Genomic DNA, 20,530 nt, shown 5'->3' on the forward strand with positions numbered 1-20,530 from the left:
CGTTTGCTGTGTCAAGTCAACCTAAATGAGATCGACTGGAGAGTATTTAAAATAAATTATATTAACAGCAAATTTTGATTTCAATTTGATCTCCAGCTTTGCTCGGGTAGGGGTCCCGCCCGTGTGCGATCATACCCCCTCAATTATATCAATGAAAGTAAAGATAAAGACTGAAATAACGCAGTTTCCCATCGCTCGAGTTGTTCGGATGGGTTATTCAAAAACATTTGCTCAATCTTATAAGAGCAGTTTGAAAGTGACCTTCCGTACTCTTTTGGTGAAATATACAATGTCAGACGTATTCACTTAACTATCATTAGATTGTAATGATTATATTTCAGTTTAATATATTATATGTTTCTTTGGTAACAAAACACGCCGAAAACGACGCAGAAATCGTCGCCATAGGAATTTTTATGGCGATGATTTTTGCGGCGTTTTCGGCGTGTTTTGTTACCAAAGAAGCAGATAATATTCTACAATTTTTCATGGTGCTGTTTTCGATGCTGTTCGAATATTGCTGTTGAACTGGGTCTCGGGTGAATTTCTTGATAAAATCAGAAATTTGGTTCACCCTTCGTTTAGTCACATCGTTGAAAACCATCAAGGAAGCAACTCGTTGTATCGCATTGCAATAATCTGTATCATTACTCGACTCGTTGACTGATTTTCGCTGAAGTCGGTCGAAATTTCGAAAAGGAATTAGCACAGTCACTGTTACCAACTAAAACGTAGCCCACTTAAACATAGCCTAACGAGCGAAATTCTACTGTACCTGTGTCTGAAACGAAACTCGTGGAGACAGTTTTCGTTTACTCCTGTTGTGGTTTTTGGCGTAGGACTACTTCTGTGTTTTCTATATGGAGGTGGCCCTAATGGCAGTTTATTTTTTAATTAATAAATAGCTTCATATTGAATTTAAAAATTTCCAACTGCTAATAATTTTAAAAAAACATCACCTCACAAACAACTGGATATTAAATATTTACACTACAACAATTTTCGATTCAAAAGCACCACCCTCACTCTAAGATTATGAGATTGAGCAATTGTTTTTGAATAATTCATTTGAACATACCAAATCGATAAGATAAGAAACTTCGAAATTATTTCAGTTTGGAATCGGAGGCGAACCAGCCTAAGGCTGAAAACCTCCACAATAAAGAAAACTTAACTTAATATCAGTTTGGAATCTGACTTCTATTGGTAAACCGTAGGACTACTTCTGTGTTTTCTATATGGAGGTGGCCCTAATGGCAGTTTAATTTTTAATTAATAAATAGCTTCATATTGAATATAAAAATTTCCAACTGCTAATAATTTTAAAAAAACATCACCTCACAAACAACTGGATATTAAATATTTACACTACAACAATTTTCGATTCAAAAGCACCACCCTCACTCTAAGATTATGAGATTGAGCAATTGTTTTTGAATAATTCATTTGAACATACCAAATCGATAAGATAAGAAACTTCGAAATTATTTCAGTTTGGAATCGGAGGCGAACCAGCCTAAGGCTGAAAACCTCCACAATAAAGAAAACTTAACTTAATATCAGTTTGGAATCTGACTTCTATTGGTAAACCGGTGTTGACAGGAAAAGTGGCATTTGGCATTTAATTCACATTAATCTTTGAACAGCTATAAGTTTTTTACATCTTTCGGCAAAGTTGTTAGGTACTCCTTGTATTATACTTTAACATGATTAGTTGGCAGAAAAAGTGATTTTTGGCATTTAATTCAAACCATACATATTTGAACAGTTGTAACTTTTTTTAGATACATTCTAGCACCGTAATTCCTTGGGATAGTTGTTAGGCACTTCCTAGACTATATTTGTTCATGGTTAGTTGCATGGTTCATGCAAAATTGTGGTTTCTAGGCCTAAAAATAAAAAAAAATACTACTAATTTCCATACAAATTTCAAAAGCAATTAACCACTTCATTCGAGCAGTTAAAATGACGTTTACTACCACTTGAACTTTGAAATAAAACATTATTTTGAAATTTTTTCTTCTAGAACCACGAGAAAAGAAGCGAACATTTGTGCGTTTCATAAAAAAATAGCAATTAGTTGGTCCAGTTTTGTGAAATCGTTGGTAGAATGTCACGTCAAAACTGCTTGACAAAGTGGTCAATTCGGAAAGCCGGGCAACCAATTAACCCCCCTCCCCCCTCCACAATGGAACCAAAAAAGGGTTGTTCTCGCTAGGTGAGATAAATTTTGCGTTTTTTTCATATAACGGTGACCCACTAATATATATATATTTAGCTGTACATACCGTTATCAAGTCACTTCTGTGGGATTTGATCTCTGGGTTGAGATAGCACATCAACTCCTTCGTTAGACATAAATGACCTTCCAACAGATCGTCATGGACTTGAGTGCCACCGGTGGTCTTCACACTATCCCTGACCGAGTGCAGCCAGTCTATTTCCTGCACAAGCAATTCTTCACATATCGGCAACGGCCAACTATATGAACATCCGTAGCTCAGAATACGACAAAACAGCTGAAAGTAGTCGGCACAAGTCTCCTGATGTTGTGGAATTATATTGCACAACATTTTTACCAGCAACTTCACCATAAACAGGAACGGCTGTCTATCAGATGCACAATACGTACTGATGAGGAACAATTGCTCGTACGCAGTTTGACGTATGTGGCGTGAGGGATTTGTGAGGACTAAAGATATAATGAAACTTGACCAAGTATTGTCACGACATAGTGTTTCATAGGCACCGTAATGCAGAACTAGTGCAATACAAAGTACTTCGAGTGCTTCTTTACATACGGCGTAGTCTGTTTTCTCAGGTGTGGTAATATTCTGGCTGAAATCTATGATAGATCCAATTGATTGTAGATTATTTCCTGATGCAGCCCATGCAAGATTTACAATTGCTTTAATGGTCGGCATATCCGGTAAACTCCACTTAAGTGCTGATTTGAACAGATTACGACATCTATCGCCTTCCAGGCCCGCCGATAGCATTTGTTCTCCGATACTATGAGCCAATTTGATAGCCATGGATCGAATAGTTAGTTCAGAATTACCGGGAATTGCTTGAATAGCTTGCTCTAGAATTTCAACCTGGGATCGATCAGTGTCAGCGGTGAAATTTAGGGGGTTATTTCCAACTTTGCTGAGAACGCATCCAACTATGTACAGGAAGAATTTGACTAGCTTCAACACACAGTGAAAGGCGGCACGTTTTGTGTGCATGTCGGCAGTTGGCAGAAAGTTGTTCTTTGTTAGCATATCGAGAATAAAGTGTGCAGCACCACAGTGCAACCAAGAAGACTGTAGATGAAGAATAACATCGCTCCCGGAGTCTAGTGCGGGCAGTAGCATTGCATGTAGCACTTCTAGATTGTATAGGACCCGTGCCGGACTAGGATCGATGAAGAGTGATTCGGGAGTCGGTATGCCTGTGTTTTTTGCTAGAAGTAAGTTGTTGGTTAGGTCAGAATTGAAACTGCACAGGGCCTGAATGTTCGCAACTGTCAGTCCATCAAGTGGAAGCAGATGTAATAGGAAACCGCAGCTGTCACGTAATAGTCCATGCTGTAGATCACTACCCAATTGGTATATCTTGAGAAAAAAGTCCACGTAAAATGTTTTTTTCGAAATGATCACTCCGGGTAGCATTTCCTCCGATTCTGATCTTAACATGTCTGGACACGGTCGGGGTGGCGAACCAGAACTGCTATCGCTTGAACTATCAGGAGAGCTTGCAAGCCCGGAACCACTAGGCATGAGCTTTGCGGTGATAAGTGTTTTATCACGAATGCTGTAGTGCGACAATGGATTACGATCGTCGTTTATCTCAATCAGCTCTCCATTGCAGTTGAATAAATCTATTTTCAGATTATTTGTAGTAGCTTTGATCCGTTTCAGTAAGTTACGCTTGAAAGAATATATTGTTTCATTATTGTGGGTAATAACTTCCAAATCCTCTAGCTGGCGGCCAGGGTTTTGAAAACGAATGAACAAATGTATGTGCTTTCCGCGTGATGCTCTGTGCAGAGGTAGCAACAATCGTTCCCCTGTATAATTTCTATCACATTCTTTGATGTACTCCTGAAGGGCTCTGACAACTCGGCACATCTGCTCCGCCGTCTGCAGTCTTCTAGAAATAATATCGTCTTCCACTATTTTGGAGTTTTCCTCTATTAGATTAGTTAACATTTTTACAGTTTCGTAATAATTTTGGAGTCTATCACAGCATTCGCTGATAAAGTTTTCGTGGAATTCACAAACTTTGGCTTGCAGTCTCGGTCCAAGAGCTGTAGAAACTTCTTTCAACAATTCGATTGCCTTAAAGGCAATTTCTTCGTCAGCATCAGTTATCACACGCCAGAGATAGTCTTTTCCAATTAAATCCTCATTGTCCAGCACGTAGCCACGCTGTTTGCCTTTAAGCCGTTCCTCTTTGGAATTAACTGCTTTGAAAAAGCGTTCGAAGCACTTGATTCCACTTTCGGTTAGTAGTGCTGGGTCTAGTTTTAGCAGATTATTTTCAAAAAAGTCCTTGTTGATTCCTGGATCCAGATCTGGTTCATCGCCCATCAGCTTTCCGAACCAACGGAAGCATTCCTCGCGATCACTTGGGAATACTGCATTTACTGCCAAACATTGCCAAATTTGCTTTGCCTGTTCGGCACACAGCCACAGTTGACCATCTTTTAGAAGGAATTTTAAAAACTCTAGCCTTTCCTGGATTTGCTGCGGATGGGGATATCGTTTATCAAGGAGTAAATTAATTGGATTTAGCGATGGGTTCAGTTTGACTTGTGCCCTAACTTTGTCCATGTACATAGTCAAACTAGTCGTTACTAGGATTACGAGCGTGTGATCATTCTGAAGTCTGTCGATGACCTGTTGTCTCGTTAGCACTTGATGAACTCTCGGTGCATGACTGGAAGTCGTTTCATAGAGTGTACAAATCTCTCTAATCAGTCGCAACGCAGGCAATGCCCACTCATCGCCGGCTTTCAGTTCTTCGACACATTTGTCCACCCACATGGTTTTCTGTGCATCTCGTTCCTGGGAGCAACTGTAATCTAGAATTTTCACATGGGAAGCCAATGCTTGATCCAATACCTCAGGAGGAATGTCTGCACTATGAGCTAGTGTCCAGAATAATTTGAGCACTTTCTGTGCCATAACACCATTTTTATCGTCCTCGGCCAGACGACGATTGAGTTCCAGTAGTCGTTCCCTTTGCTTCTTATTCGCAGTTTTCATGCTGGCCTGGAAGCATTTAAACAAATGGTCCAACTGCTCCGCATTAAAATCCCATGCTAGCTTTGCTAGAAGATCGTGTACATTTTTTACAATGGCTTCATGCTTTCCAGCCTGTGCTCGCCACACTGCGTCCAGATCACTAAAGGTGAGAGATTTTTCCTTGATGAGAAAGCGAAGAATCTTTTCGAGCTTCTCAACGTACTGCGGTTGGTGAAGAGAATCGCGGAGTACTATTCCAATAACATCGTTTTCTCGGATCCATTTCTAGAACAAAAGAAAATTTTATTAATCAAAGGAGTTGAAGTATTTCAGTTTATTTTTTTTCTCAATAAGTCGTTAGGGTGCTTCCATAAGCTACGTAAACAATTGAGGGGAAATGAGATTAAGGAATGGATTCGGGTTGCCTATGTGTATCAATAAATTAACAAGTTCTGGCGATCAGTCTACATCGTGCTCCCTTGCGGATCTATTTGCTTTTTTGCTGAGGAAAGTGCTACATAAAGCAACAACAAATTTAAATAAAACTTCACAGTGCTAAATATTAGGGGAAAGTGGGCCACCTAAAGAAAATCATAATAAATCGTACAAAATTCAGTGGGAAATTTGAATGATGTTTAATAAAATGGATAGATTTAGACCCTATTTACATCATGAATACAAATTGAATATTAAAAGTAAACTTTTGAATCTTATGAAAGGAGATTTAAAAAATGTTCGTTTTGTAACCGAAATTAAACCGTTGGGGTAAAATAAAAACCCTGTTTGGGTGGTATGAGCGACCTTGTTAACAACGGGTAAGAATATTCTGCTCTTTTGAGGCTTTATGAAGGGTCAACAATGAACAGGTTTAGCAAAGAAAGATTTTAAGAAGCAATTATTTTCGGTAGAATATATTAAATTTAAGAAGTTCTACCTATTTATGGCTAAATTTTTCAGTCTTGTGAATGACTGATTGTGTACCAAAGCAGCTGCTTCAAAACGTGATTTAATATGATACAGTCATATTTATGAAAGGAATACTGCAAAATAAAAATTTAAGTTGAAATATTAGTGGTGCTCATATTGCCCCGAATGGACGTAAGTAATATTTTGTTAAAAAACTAGAAGGGTCTGTGCGGAGGGGCACGAACGGAAGCTTGACGTAGGACCGCTAGTGGACGGAATAAATGTGAAGAGCATTTAGTTCTTTTAATTGATCAATTATCTATTATCTCAACTCTTTCCGTTTTTGAATTGTAGGCGTACCAAATTTGTAGTAATCTTTTTCAAAGAGAAAGTTGATTAAGAGAATCAATCGAAATCACTTGCACCCCTGCTTCCAAGTTTGGTTACAAGATTACAACTCTGGAGAGCATTTTGTGTGGTCTTTGGGGGCTTGTGGTTCTGAATATGGACAAACAAGCACAGATAAATTCTATTCCATGTAAGCTTGATGGCCCTGAAAAGGGCCGTTTTATTGAAAAGGACATCCATGGCCACTTACGCTTGGCGTGTTTAGTGTAGGTGACAGCATCACGGACCTCATTTTCCAGGAACACCTTCAGCACACCTCGTAGATCAGACCGGAGATACGTTTGACACCACCACGGCGAGCCAGACGACCGATGGCGGTTATCTCGAAGAACTTTGCGATGACGCTTGGCGCCTTCTTTACCAGACATTTTCCTCCTTTGCCACGACCAGTCAATTGCTGCTTGTTAGGTGTGAAAGAGTGGACTAGCCACCACCTTCCTACTGCTGCTATTGCTCCGAGGCGAAAATGAGCTAATGCCATACAGCAGCGCTCTTTTATATCTTTTCAGGTTAAAGCAGAATGATGTGCAACCAAGTGGTATAAAAGCTACAAAGACTCCTCCCATTATGAGTAGTTTGCTATCAAGTAGCGACACTGGCTCTTTTCCTTTTGCGTACTCGGCGAATGAGAACGACCAAAATTTGAGTTTAGTTCACTCATAATCGCCAAAAGTGCAGGAACTCAGCGATGAGTAAATTGTCTCATGGTTTCCTGTAGAAAACCTAAAAAATCTGCAAGAAAATGAGGAAATTGACAAAAATTTTATTCAGTCTCGGAGTAGTACCAATAGACTGAGTGAATCCAATCTTTACTTTTCTCAAATTCGGGAATTTTTCCTGGAAAACCCTGGGAAAACATGAGGCAAATTTCTCATCGCTGAGTTCCTGCACTTTATTTCTTATTTCTGAGATAACTAAACTCAAATTTGGATCGTTCTCATTCGCCGTGATTTCACCTTGAAAGATATCGGCGCCGGTGATTAGCGTGATTACCTCTCACCCCACTCCAGCAGGCCTTTGTCCAATCTCAGTCGGCGCCACCGGCATGTTCTAAGGCATAACATCTCTGATCACGCCTTCCTTCGGGAAGTAAAGCCGTTGGTCCCCGGTTGAGTTGATGGGTCGATTGGTTGGGTCCAGGTGTGGGAGCTGCCTCCCTGGCGTTGGTAGCATTGGAGCTCAGTACGGAAAACAAATCTCGTGTCACTTTTCAATAGGTCCTATCTACATTGATCGATTCTCTTCATCGACATTCTCTTTCGTAAATAACTCGGTTTCACAAATGTTTCCTGCCGTCTTCGTCGAATTAGATGCTAGATTGTTGCTTCTTCCATCGAAAATATCCGGCCGTGGCGATTCAAAGTTGATCAAGGTTGATCAAAATAATTTGTACCCCTGCTTCCAGTTTGATTACATGAGCATTTTATGTGATCGTTGGTTCTGAATATGGACCAACAGGTAGATGAATTCTATTCCTACTCTTTACTGTAATAAGCTTGGTGGCCTTGAAAAGAGCCGGTTTGTTGCCAAAGTTGGCGATGATTTAACCTCCGAAACCAAACAGAGTGCGTCTCTGTCACTTCAAAACGTCATCCATGGCCGCTTACGCTTGCACACCTCGTAAATCAGACCGGATATACGTCAGACACCGCCACGGCGAGCCAGACGACGGATGGTAGTTATCTCGAAGAATTTGCGTTTGGTTCTGAATATGGCGATGAGTGTGCAAAATATTACGCAATTCCATCCTCCCTATTCGCACGCGCCCGAGGATCAGAGGCAAATGCCACTTCGACTTGTTTCGTCTACTTACTACTCTCTGACGACTGTGCTAGGGAAGCAGCATATGCATGTAGGTAATTGGTGGATTTGTTAGTTAATTCGACGCTTTTGGACAATGCAGGACATTTACCAGTTTTTCAATAGTTTCTTGTTGAAAATCAACATTCGGAAGCATTGTTATCGATGCGTAGCCATATTTCTGACCGATTGGCGATAACATTATTGAAAGTGGACCAGGGGCAGCTGAGTTATTAACGTTCAAAATCTTTCTTAATTTGTTACATGTTCCATTTTCGGCTTTCACAAAGTGTACCCCCATATAGAAATCAAAGACGTAGTCCTACGTCAAAATCTTTAATGTTTATTAAACAACTAGAAAAACATATCAAATAAAAGGAATAACAAATTGCATGATATCGAGTGAGAACTATCACGCCGTAGATTGAATGGTTGAATTATTACCCCTGATTGGTTTGGTTGTGGGAGAAGGCAATTGGATACTGACGCATTTTTGAAGTTTTTTTTATTGCTCATCGCATGCGAAGTTGTGGTGGTGTAGCATTTCAACGAGAGTTTCGTTTACGAATTATTTGTTTCGTTGGTCGATTTTGAGGATTTTTGGCTGAATTTCTTATTTATCAATATGGCATCAAGTTTGCGTGTGCAGTCTCGTCAAGAACGTTTTTGCATTCACACGATGAACAACCTTATTAGTCTGATAACCAATTACGATGAGGAAACATTATTTCTCGAGGATGCAGCGGCTAGAGAAAAACTTTGCCGATTTTCAATCCAATCGCTTGCAGATGGAACTACTTGAGGATCAGGAAGAAGATGCTGATGCAGCTGAAATAGCTGCACTTGATGAGGATGGGTACAGGAAAATTTGGGGTGATTTCGAACGAAATTACATGAAGGTGTATGGGTTTATCGCTTCTAAACGTAAACCAGAACCTACTGCGTCGTCGTCAAATGTCGTGGCACCCAGGGTTACAGTTGCTGACTCATCATTCGCTCGAATAAGGTTACCAAAAGTAAAACTTCTCACTTTCGATGGTACCCTAGCAAATTGGCTTACCTTTCGTGATGCTTTTGCCTGATCGATATTATCCCTCAACTGAAACCAATTGACAAATTTTCGTACCTTATTTCCTCTCTCTCTAAGGAAACGAAACGGGTGATTGAGTCGATTGAAATCACCTCAGCTAATTACTCAATAGCTTGGGGACTACTTGAGAAGAGGTTTGATAACAAGAAACTTGTTATGAAGACATATATTGAGTCTTTGCTTTCCATCGAACCGATGCGCAAGGAATGCTACGAATCCTTGGCGCGTATTATCAATGAATTCAAGCGCAACTTAAACATGTTCTAGAAGATGGATGTAAAGTCCGACGGGTGGAGTGTTCTTCTCGCGCATATGCTTTGCGCCCGCTTGTATTGCGGAACACTCAAGCAATGGGAACAGCATCACAAATCTACCGAAGTTCCAAGGTATGAGGATGTGATTGAGTTTTTGCGCGGACATTATTATATCCTGCATTCTTTATCGTCGTCGAAGCCCCGCACTGCAGACTTGCCCAAACCCAAACCAATTCGATCACAGAAACCGAAGTTTAGCCATACAGTAACTACTAACTCATCATCAAAATGGTGTCCATTATGTACACAGTCCTCACACTCGCCTTTCCACTGCGAGACTTGTCGCAAGCTTCCCGTTTCCCAACGATTCGAAATAGTGAAGAAAAATTCGCTTTACATAAATTGCTTCTCGCCATCACACCTCGTAAAAAAATGCCTGTCCAGTTGCTGTCGAGTATGTGGACAAAAACATCATACCATGTTGCACCAAAATACCACACTTCGTTCGTCGGATGCCATTCTGAATCCCAAACCACCAAACCCATATACCAGCTATGTGTCGACCACCTCGGTAGTGTTCGAACCGTTCCTCTGGCTGTTTTGCTGCAAACTGCGATGGTGAAGATCTCTGATATCAACGGGTATGCCGTGTGGGCTCGAGCTCAGTCCACTCGAAGTATTACAGGTGCTCCACCTCAGTCCGCCTCATCCCACTCTTTTCAACCACCAAATGTTGTAATTCCGCCTACTTGTACCCCATATACCAGCTATGTGTCGACCACCCTTCTCGGTAGTGTTCGAACCGTTCCTCTGGCTGTTTTGCTGCAAACTGCGATGGTGAAGATCTCTGATATCAACGGGTATGCCGTGTGGGCTCGAGCTTTGTTGGATCCTGCCTCGCAGCTCAACTTGATGACGGAGAAACTGAAGCTGCGGTTTATCAAAACTCATCAGGAGATCGGAGGTGTAGGAAATGCCACTGTCGTTTCATCCTCGAATTGAATCACATTGTTCGAACTTCATCGCTGATTTCTCGTTCCACGTACTACCGGGGATCACTCGCGATCTTCCTGCAAGATGTTGAGCACCCAAGAGTGGAGCATACTAGTTAATCTTGTTCTCGTGACATCTACCTACCTTCCATCAACCTGATCCCATCGACATGATACTTGAGATGGAGGTCTACTATAAACTCGTCGAAGAAGGATTGGTACGTCTTGGCCCAGATCTACCAGTACTGCAGAAAACCGTACTCGTTTGGGTCGTTTCCGGAAAGGTTGGCTTATCTCCGTCACCCACAATCAGCTTTGTCCACGCTTTTGGTAACTAGAGTCGTACCAATCTAGCAGTACCCTATCCATCGAAGAAACGCTTCGCGAAGCGCATTTTACAGATATAACTACTCGGGATAGTACAGGACGTTTCGTAGTTCAACTTCCGAAAAGGTCGACAGTCCTCTCAACACTCAGAAACTTCAAAGAAATTGCCACTCGTCAAACGCCTAAATGCAAACCCATTGCTGAAGAAAGCGTATTCCGACTTCATCGAGAAGTATCATTTGAAGGATGCACCGATTCTGAAGAACTAGAGCCCAATACTCTTTCGTATTATCTGCCCCACCATTGTGTCGCTAGACCGGAGTATCCCTCAACGACGGATTGATGGTCGGTTCCGTCGTTCACTTTACGGTTCCGGATCGCTCGGTACGTGATTGTGTCGGATATTGAAAAAATGTACCGGCAAATCCTAATTTTCCTGCTCGATCGGTGTTATCTCAAGATTCATTTGCGAAATTCTTCATCGGAACCTTTGCGAACCTTCCAACTTACGACCGTGACTTACGGTACTTCGTGCGCTCCCTACATGGCAACCAGGTGCCTCCAGGAAATCGCTAGAATTGGAGAAGCCACACATCCAGAAGCATCTAAAGTCGTATCCAAGGACTTCTACATGGATGTCCTATTAACTGGCGTTGATGACGTCAGTGAACGGCAGCAGCTTTATTCCCAGTTGTTGAACCTGCTTCAGTCTGCTGGATTTTGTCTTCGGAAATGGTCTTCGAATTGTCCGGAGGTCCTCGAACACCTTCCAGCAGATCTACGAGACGAACGAACAGTTTTCGACCATAATTCTTACACCGCTCCGATCAAAACGCTAGGACTGAAATGGCAGACTACGACAACGATTTCCTCTTCGACGTACCCAAATGGAACGATACAGCTACAATCACCAAAAGAATCACGCTATTGGATGCTGCCAAACTTTTTGATGCTCTGGGACCAGGGATGGAAAATCATTTACATTCATTTCGTGCATTCATTTACATTAATTTGCCTCTAACTTTTTTCACAAACAGAATTCCGTAAAATAGTGTTTTAAGCTTTTGTAGGCTTTAATATTAGCTACATCTTTTGTAAACAACTCAAGTCAGTATCTCTTATGCATGATGAATCAGAAGGAAAAGAACCCACCACTGTTTTTCAGTGAATGTAAATTGCATTCACTGAAAAACAATAACATGTTCTACCAGCTCTAGTTTGTCATGTATAAGAGATTCAGATTTTAGTTATTAACAAAAGTTGTAGTTAATGTCAAAAGCTACAAAAGCTTCATACATCATTCCACGGTATTCTGTTGATGAAAAAAGTTAGAGGCAAATGAATGTAAATGAATGCACGAAATGAATGTAAATGATTTTCCATCCCTGTCTGGGACTGGTCGGTCCGGTAATCGTATAGGCCAAAATCTACCTCCAAGACTTGTGCCAGAAGAAATGGGATGAACCTATTGACGATGAACTTCTGCAACGATGGCTTGAATTCCGGGAAAACCTCGAAGCTCTCCGGAATCTTTCTGTTCCTCGATGGGTTATACCAGTTATCAAACCAGTGTTGAGAGAAATGCATGGATTCTGCGATGCATCAGAAAAGGCCTATGGCGTATGCATTTACCTTCGTGCCGTAGCTGATTCTCGAAAGCAGAAACGGGTCTGCTTACCTCGACTGGAAATTTCGACAGCACTGCTTCCCGCACACTTGTTCCAGAAAATGCAAAACGCCATCACTCTCGATACTAAGTCGTTTATTCTGATCAGACTCCACCATTGTCCTCCATTAGCTAGCCTCATCTCCGTCCCGGTAGAAGACGTTTATTGCAAACCGGTTTTTGGTTATACAACATGCAACGGCTGGTGGATTATGGGCTCATGTTTCGGGTACAGAGAACCCTGCAGATATAATCTCTCGGGAAATGGATCCCGAGCAGCTCTCATCAACCAAGGCTTGGTGGCACGGACCCGTCTGGTTAGCGAATCCCTCTCGCTTTTGGCCTGCTTTCGTGGATACATCGGATGAAGATTTCGTCGTTGAAGACCTCAAAGAACGACCAGTTGCGCTAGCATATTTTTTTTGTTTTTATTATAGAGATTTTTAGCCATATGGCATCTCTTAAGATAGTAAAAAAAAGAGAAAAAAAAAATTGGGTTCTCAGAAGGAGATGGTACTGGTGGTACATTTATCTTGCTAGAATGAAAAGGTATAGAAAACTGCCAAAAAGCCAACAAACTGGAAATACAATACGCCTCCTTTAGGAGGGTGATAAGGGCGGCTGCTGCCGCGGACTCGTCGCCCAAAAGGTTGTCCTAGCAATCTAGACAGTGCCACCAAATCCAATATTCGTTCTACGGTCATCGTATACAGCACTCCTGCGTTTAGTTGCGTGGGTTCGAAGATTTTCCTTCAATTCGAATCCTGCTAACCGAACACAACGTCGTATGGGTTTTCTGCCGCAATAGAACTAGAAGAAGCCAACAGATGTCCCGTTCTAATTACTCAACCTTTCGAGAAGACTTCGCTTCGTTGACCAACACTGGATAGGTCAAACTGTCTTCCAAGTTGAAGGCACTAACGCCGTTTGTTGAATAATGCTTCCTGCGAGTTGGTGGCCGGCTGCGCCACGCTACAATTTCTTCAGATCGGAAACGCCCGATGATTCTGCCTCCGAACTGGTCGCTCGATACTACCACCAGAAAATGCTACATGCAGGACCGCAGTTGCTCATCGCAAGCATCAAGGAGAAACCTTGCGCGAAGAATCGTACATTCCTGTGTCAACTGCTTCCGCTGTCGTCCAAGAATCCAACAGCAAATCATGGGCGATCTTCCGGCAGAACGTGTCTCTTCAACGTTACCGTTCTTGTGTACAGGCGATGATCTCTGTGTCAACTTTCGCTATCCTCGACGTAAGTAGCAGCCGATCAAGGGTTTCGTTGCCTCTCGATAAAGGCAGTTCATATAGAGCTCGTGGGAGGCGCTTCATCGCACGTCGAGGCAAACCAAAGCTCATCGAGTGCGACAACGCACATAATTTTCGTGGTACTTCTCGGGAAGTAGCAGAACTTGCCAAGAAGCTTAAAGACCAGCAGTTGCAGAACGCCGTCACTCGTTCGTGTGGCGAAGACGGCATAGAATTCAAATTTATTCCTCCTCGTTCCCCGAACTTTGGTTGTTTGTGGGAAGCAGCCATCAAATCGTTCAAGACCCATCTTAAAGCCACTCTAATCCTAACGGTCGAACAGCTGGCGGCACTTCTAGTACAAATCGAGAGTTGCATAAATTCTCGACCTCTAACCCAATTATCGACTGACCCTGAAGACCTCGATTTCCTGACACCAAGGCACTTTCTAATCCATCGTCCGCTCACAGCCATTGCGACACCTTTGCTAGAAGAGCCAGCTCCCAACCGATTAGAGCATTCGCATGAAGTTCAAGAATTCTTTCGTCGGCTCTGGAAGTGCTGGGCCACGGAATACCGGTCCGGGCTGCAGCCAAAAACGAAATGGACACCATCGCTAACGGAACTTTAGTTCTAGTTTAATAAAGATTAAAAAAAAAAAAAACTTTAGTTCTAGTGAAAGACGATGGACTACCACTTCTTAAATGGCGCTATGGCAGCGTGGTTCACATCTTCAGGGGAGACGACGGATACATCCGTGTCATCGTAGTGAAGACCAAGGACGGAGAGTACAGGCGCACAATTTCCAAAATTTGCGTGCTGCCCATCGACCAGTCATTGCCACTCGCCCCAAGCGAAGCCGCTGGTGACCTTTGATGTACATCGCAGTGTTAAGACCTTGTAAGTACGTTTGGTAAATGACTTTAAAAAAAACTTAAGGATTTTTTGTCTTCCACCATGGCTGGCTGACGGACCCGTGCTCGGACGTACGAGCACAAGCGCTATGACTCACAAAAACAGCGCAGGCAATTCGGTTGATGGATGACGATTGATGGAGATATTAAAGGAATGATGAACGAACGAGGCAGAAGATGACGGACGAGAAGATCGATGAACACCAGCCGACCGTTGACCCGATGCAAGCAGCTGATCGATCAGCTGAATACCACAGCTGATTGGAAGTTCGGCATTCTCTAACGTAAACAGTAAACCGAAGAGTCACATGGTAGGAGGCCAAGATACCCGAATTGAGTAGTTATCCAATTAGTATTAAATAGGGTAGATAGGTTAAAAACTAGGGTTTTTTAACGGTGGCCGGCGTATGTTGAAGAATTAGTTGGATAGTGAACCCTATTGAAATTATTCAACTAGAATACTAACGCGGGTGATACAACTAGTCGCTTTTTACGCGGGTGATACGTCCCGCGTAAAAAAAACCGCGTGAAAAAAACGCGTAAATTCCGGTATATACGTAAAAAAACCGCGTGAATTCCGAAATCCGCGTAAAAAGCGATTCCAATGTATAACGATAAACTACGTAAATTCTGAAATCCGCGTAAAAAAAAAGCCGAAATACGCGTAAAAAAAAACCGCGTAAAAAGCGACTCCAGTGTAGATTGCTCTCTTTTTATCCAATGCAACACTTTCGTTGCTTATCAACCTTATTAGTTAGAATAGGTATCGCAGATGAGCCAAAAGGCCTATTGAAATCGTGTTCATGGCAGGCGCGTCACTGGCCTGGTTATCAACACACTCTCTCTGATACTGATCGTGCACTCAAAAATATTACTAAACAAAGATAGATTAAAATTTAATCATTTTATGGTTAAGCAATGTTTATACATTGATCCGATTAAAATTTCATTCAAAACTATACTAAATCTGAATAATGGCGTGTAATTAGTTCCATGTATAAAAAGGCAACAAACAGTGGTTAACATTTCTATACTAAAAGAGGAAATAGCTCAAATCCACCCTGAAAAATCAACACGATCAAACTTTGGATCGCGGCCTCTACCGAGAAGCGGCCGTTCTGATTTGGCTGATTCCGAAGTGGAAGAAAAAACGAAATCAAGCCGCTATATCCAGTGATTCTGGATTGAATGCTAGGAAGGATCACACGGTAATTGATCCAACAATGATGAAGCTTCCGATAGAGAGTAACTAGGTGTACGTGAAACAGAATGACGTGGAAAATAAGTACAATCTGAAGCTGATTATATTCCAAAATCAGGTAAGAAAGGGTTTGTGGTTGACTCGGAGTTGACAAAGAAGTTTGACTTTTTATTACTGTTTTAGGTCGTTTGCTATCGTCGGGCTTGGGTTCACATGAGAGAGACACTGTTGAATACGATTATGCGCGAGTGTCAGAGAGAACCGACAGATCACACTGCAAAACGGTATCAACAGCCATTGGGTGTACGTAGAGGAGGAACCAATCCGATTACGTTCGTGCAAAATCTACAAGATCATGACTAGATCTGAAGGGCCGACATGTCCTGCACCAGATGTTACGTCTATTTGCAGCCTAATTGTGGGATTATTGTCACTAATATTCGTACAATCCTTTCTCGGCTGCCGTGGTACGATTGTTATGCCATCGGGCATCCTTATTATATTTAATTTAAATTCTTCAATAAGAACACAATTCCATGACATCCAGATCTTTTGTTTGCTTTTTCCAAAATTCCTCACTTGACATCAATGAAAAACGAATTCTGATGGATAGGCAGGCTTTATGCATTCTATGAATACCGCAACTTTACACCATTCAATGAATAAATCATTTTTATACTAAGTTCGTATTCTCTCCCTTTATCCCAACCTATGCGTCGGGCAGGAGAGTTGCGATGTAGTGTAACTTTCAACTATTTAGATTTGAAAATCTTTTGAGTGTACCAACCAGAAATCAATACTATAGTCGCTATATTCATAGTCTGGCGGATAGAATTTCGATCTATCAAAAAGCGGAACCAATTCAATATATTGTAGACCAACAATTGAAAGGGTAATATCAACTTTTACAAAGAAAACGTTGATTATTCTTTCCTCGCCAATCGAACACAAATTACCAACATCATCGGATAGGGGAAACTTGCCCCAATCCAAAGATGGTGTTAGTTTGCGTAGGCGAGCCTTGAGTCACGAGAAAAGGGTTTCCAAAGTTTTGTTCGCAATAGCTGATGTGCTCTTTTCTGTTGTTCATCGTGATTTGCTCGATTGGTTCCACTATTTGACAGCTCAATTGGTTCCAGAGATTCTATCCGCCAGACTATGGATATAGCGACTATAATCAATACAGGTCAGTCAAAAATATACCTTGTAAAATACATTCACTGAAAAACAGTAGTGGATTCTGTTCACTCTGGTTCGTCATGCATAAGAGATACGGATTTGAGTTGTTAACAAAAATTGTAGCTAATAACAAAACCTACAAAAGCTACATACATCAATGTAAATGAATGCACAAAATAAATGCAAATGATTTTCCATGCTTGCTCCTAACATAAAGCAGATTTGCCTTTTTCAAACTTAAAATTAGCCCAAACTTGACGGAAAACTATTTATTTTCCTTAAGAATTTTACTCATTTGCACTTATAGTTGCGGTAGTGTTCCTATAATAGTGGAACCCCATAAGAAACCAATGCGTTCCACTATTATAGGAACCAAAGTTAGCAACTACCACTACTACTGGAACAGTGTTCCTATTAATGGAGGACAAGTTTACAAAAAATGTATACAATTTAATTGCCTACGATGTAATATTTTTCTAGCAAAATACAGATTTAAACCTATGGTTTGACGTATAAAAATTGTACGTACATCGTTTATTAAATTTTTAATAAATAAATTGTCTTAGTTCCTCCACTACTGGCTCACCCACCCTATCATCTTGAAGCTTAAGTGTGATAATTTATTAGCTAGAGAAAGTTCTGAAGAGGATAGATTGATAGTTCCACTACAGTACGGTAGTGTGAAAATTGAACAGAAGTTGAAATTGAGCGAAGGGTCAATTATGCGACAATACTAATCAAACGCGCACTTGTTTATCTTTACCCTCATACATTGATGAACGAGGGGATTTGAGATATGTTCTCAAATCCACATGCAAAAGAGTGCGCGTTTGACTTGCTCATATACTGTCTGCAGTTGTGGAATAGTTCTAGCGACGTTTATCACTACTCGAAATGTTTTCGGCAACGTGGGTCAAACGAACACGGTAAAGGAGTTCGTCAGCAACATGGGAGACAACATCTCGCAACCTGTGACCCACCAGGAGCTGAGTTCGGACCTCTCAACCGATTTCAAGCTTCCCGACGCAACTACCATCGCGTCAGCTGGCATCAGTTCCAACACTGTGTTGACTCCACTGTCGACTACGGTGTCCTTCCGGAGACGCCCGAAGACGTTGACCGGTGCCTGCGTTCCATCGAGGAGGCGATATCCCGGGCCAGGGAACAACACGTGCCAGTATCCAGACAGGTGAGCAATACTCTGAACTTTGATAGAATTACCAAAAATCTCATTAGACTCCGTAGCTCCATTCGAAGGCAATACCAGCGTTCTGGCTTGCCTGTCTTGAAGACCCATTGTAATCGCCTAACAAAAACCATCCAAACCAGGATGGTGGACCTCAGAAATCAGAGCTTTTCTAACAGGATCCGCTCTCTCCCAGATTGTGCAAAACCCTTTGGAAACTAAGCCAAGACCCATTCCACCACTGACCCCACTGGATAGTCCCGGCGACCCAGTGGTTTATCTGATAACTCCTGAAGAGAACGCTGCCGCGATAGGTCAACACTTCGTCACGAAGCTGAGGTTGCTGAAAACGCAACCAACCTCCATCAGATTCCTAATATTTTTCCCGAGGAATCCGAGATTAAGGCTGTAGATTGGCCTATATAAAATCATCTAAAAACATGAAGGCCCCAGGTTTCGACAACATCCTGAGTCCGACTTGGCTACTTCCCCTCGTGTTGGAAGTCAGCTAAAGTCATACCCATCCGGAAACCTAGGAAGGATCCGTCCTCTCCTTCAAGTTATCGACCAATCAGCATTCTCTTAGGGTTATCAAGACTGTTCGGAAGAGCAATCGATCACCGGCTCCTAACATGTGCCAAAGAAAACAACTTGTTACTCGAGGAACAGTTTGGTTTTGGGAAAGGTTGTTCGACAGTCCACCAGCTGACTCGAGTAACAAACATTCTCAGACGGAGAAAGTCTGTTTCGAAAATATCTGCCATGGCGTTGTTGGACGTTGAAAAACCGTTCAACAATGTCTGGCATGATGGCCTGGTGTTCAAATTGCAGCAGTACGGTTTTCCAATCTTCCAAGTGAAGATGATAAATAACTATCTATCGGACAGGACGTTCCGAGTCTCTCTGAATGGCATTACATCGGATGCTTTCAACATCGGTGCCGGGGTTCCACAAGGAAGCATCCTTGGCTCCATTTTATTCAACCTGTTCACCTCAGATATGCCGGCTCTCCCTGATGCTGGATCGTTGTCTCTGCTCGCAGATGACACATCCATCGTCTACAAGGGTAGGTTCATAGGAGTTCTGACGGCCAAACTTCAGAGAGACGTTGGACGTCCTGTCTGAATATTTCAACAGCTGGAAGATCCGTATCAACACGGCAAAGACCCAGGTCATCATCTTTCCACACTCTAAATCTCCCAGACTTGTTCCGTCGGAGAATAATAAGATCTGCCTGAACGGCACAGTGGTGGAATGGTCGAAAGAGTTAGTCTATCACGGCTTAAGGTGATATTCTAAGGAAGCCTTAGCGTGAAACTTCAAAGGCACAAATGTCAGCTTCCACAAAACATACAAATTTGAAATTGCTACTCTCTGTTTGTAGTAGCACAGCAAACAAGGAGCAGCAATTTCAAATTTGTATGTTTTGTGGAAGCTGACATTTGTGCCTTTAAAGTTTCACGCTAAGGCATCCTTAGAGTATCACCTTAACACTAGACAGCAAGCTGATTTTCAGGGAGCACGTTGATAAAACGAAAACCAAGTGTAACATCCTGATCACTGTATCCACTCATCAGCAGGAGGTCTACCCTGTCCCTGAAAAATAAGCTTGCTGTCTACAAACAAATCATCCTTCCCGTAATCGAGTACGCTATACCTGGGAGAGTTGCGCTAAATGCCATCACCTCAAACTCCAAAGGATCCTGAACAAGATCCTTAGGATGATCCTAAACAGTCCCCCGCGAACTAGAAATTCTGAGATCCACCTCCTGGCTGGAATTAATACATTAGAAGAACGGAGAGTTTTTATCCTGGAAAGGTTCAGAGACACCTAGCTAAGTTATACTCGTAGTTAGGTAGGTTATCACTTTTTTCAATTCAAACTTAACACATCCCCAAGGGGTATTCTGTAGACTAGTAGAAAAACGTGAATACGTAAATTAGAATAACAAATTAAACCAATATGAAGAGCCTGATAGGCTAATCAATTAAAATGTTAAAACAATGTAAAATCATAACTAACAGAAATAAACGTAATTATATTACTACTACTACACGGTAAAAGAGTGTGCGTTTGATTTGTATTGTCACAATAATGGCCCCCTTCGCTTCTGGTCATTTTTTAC

General features: G+C 41.8%; 1 protein-coding gene across 2 annotated transcripts in view; it reads right to left on the minus strand.

Moving 5' to 3' along the window:
• Positions 1–2,150: 2,150 nt before the first annotated feature.
• Positions 2,151–20,530, minus strand: part of faf (ubiquitin carboxyl-terminal hydrolase-like faf) — a 138,461-nt gene continuing 120,081 nt past the window's right edge. Inside the window, exon 5 of one of the 2 annotated variants that reach the window (XM_065238690.1) lies at positions 2,151–5,519. In XM_065238690.1, the coding sequence (XP_065094762.1) occupies positions 2,166–5,519 (3,354 nt within the window). In that variant the 3' untranslated portion in view covers positions 2,151–2,165. The remainder of the gene's footprint in view (positions 5,520–20,530) is intronic. The other variant, XM_065238691.1, reaches the window with a different exon arrangement.

The sequence above is a fragment of the Ochlerotatus camptorhynchus genome, unplaced genomic scaffold (genome assembly GCF_037179485.1).
Source record: "Ochlerotatus camptorhynchus isolate MF236.1 unplaced genomic scaffold, CSIRO-AGI_Acam_v1.1 ptg000889l, whole genome shotgun sequence".
Taxonomy (NCBI): domain Eukaryota; kingdom Metazoa; phylum Arthropoda; class Insecta; order Diptera; family Culicidae; genus Ochlerotatus; species Ochlerotatus camptorhynchus.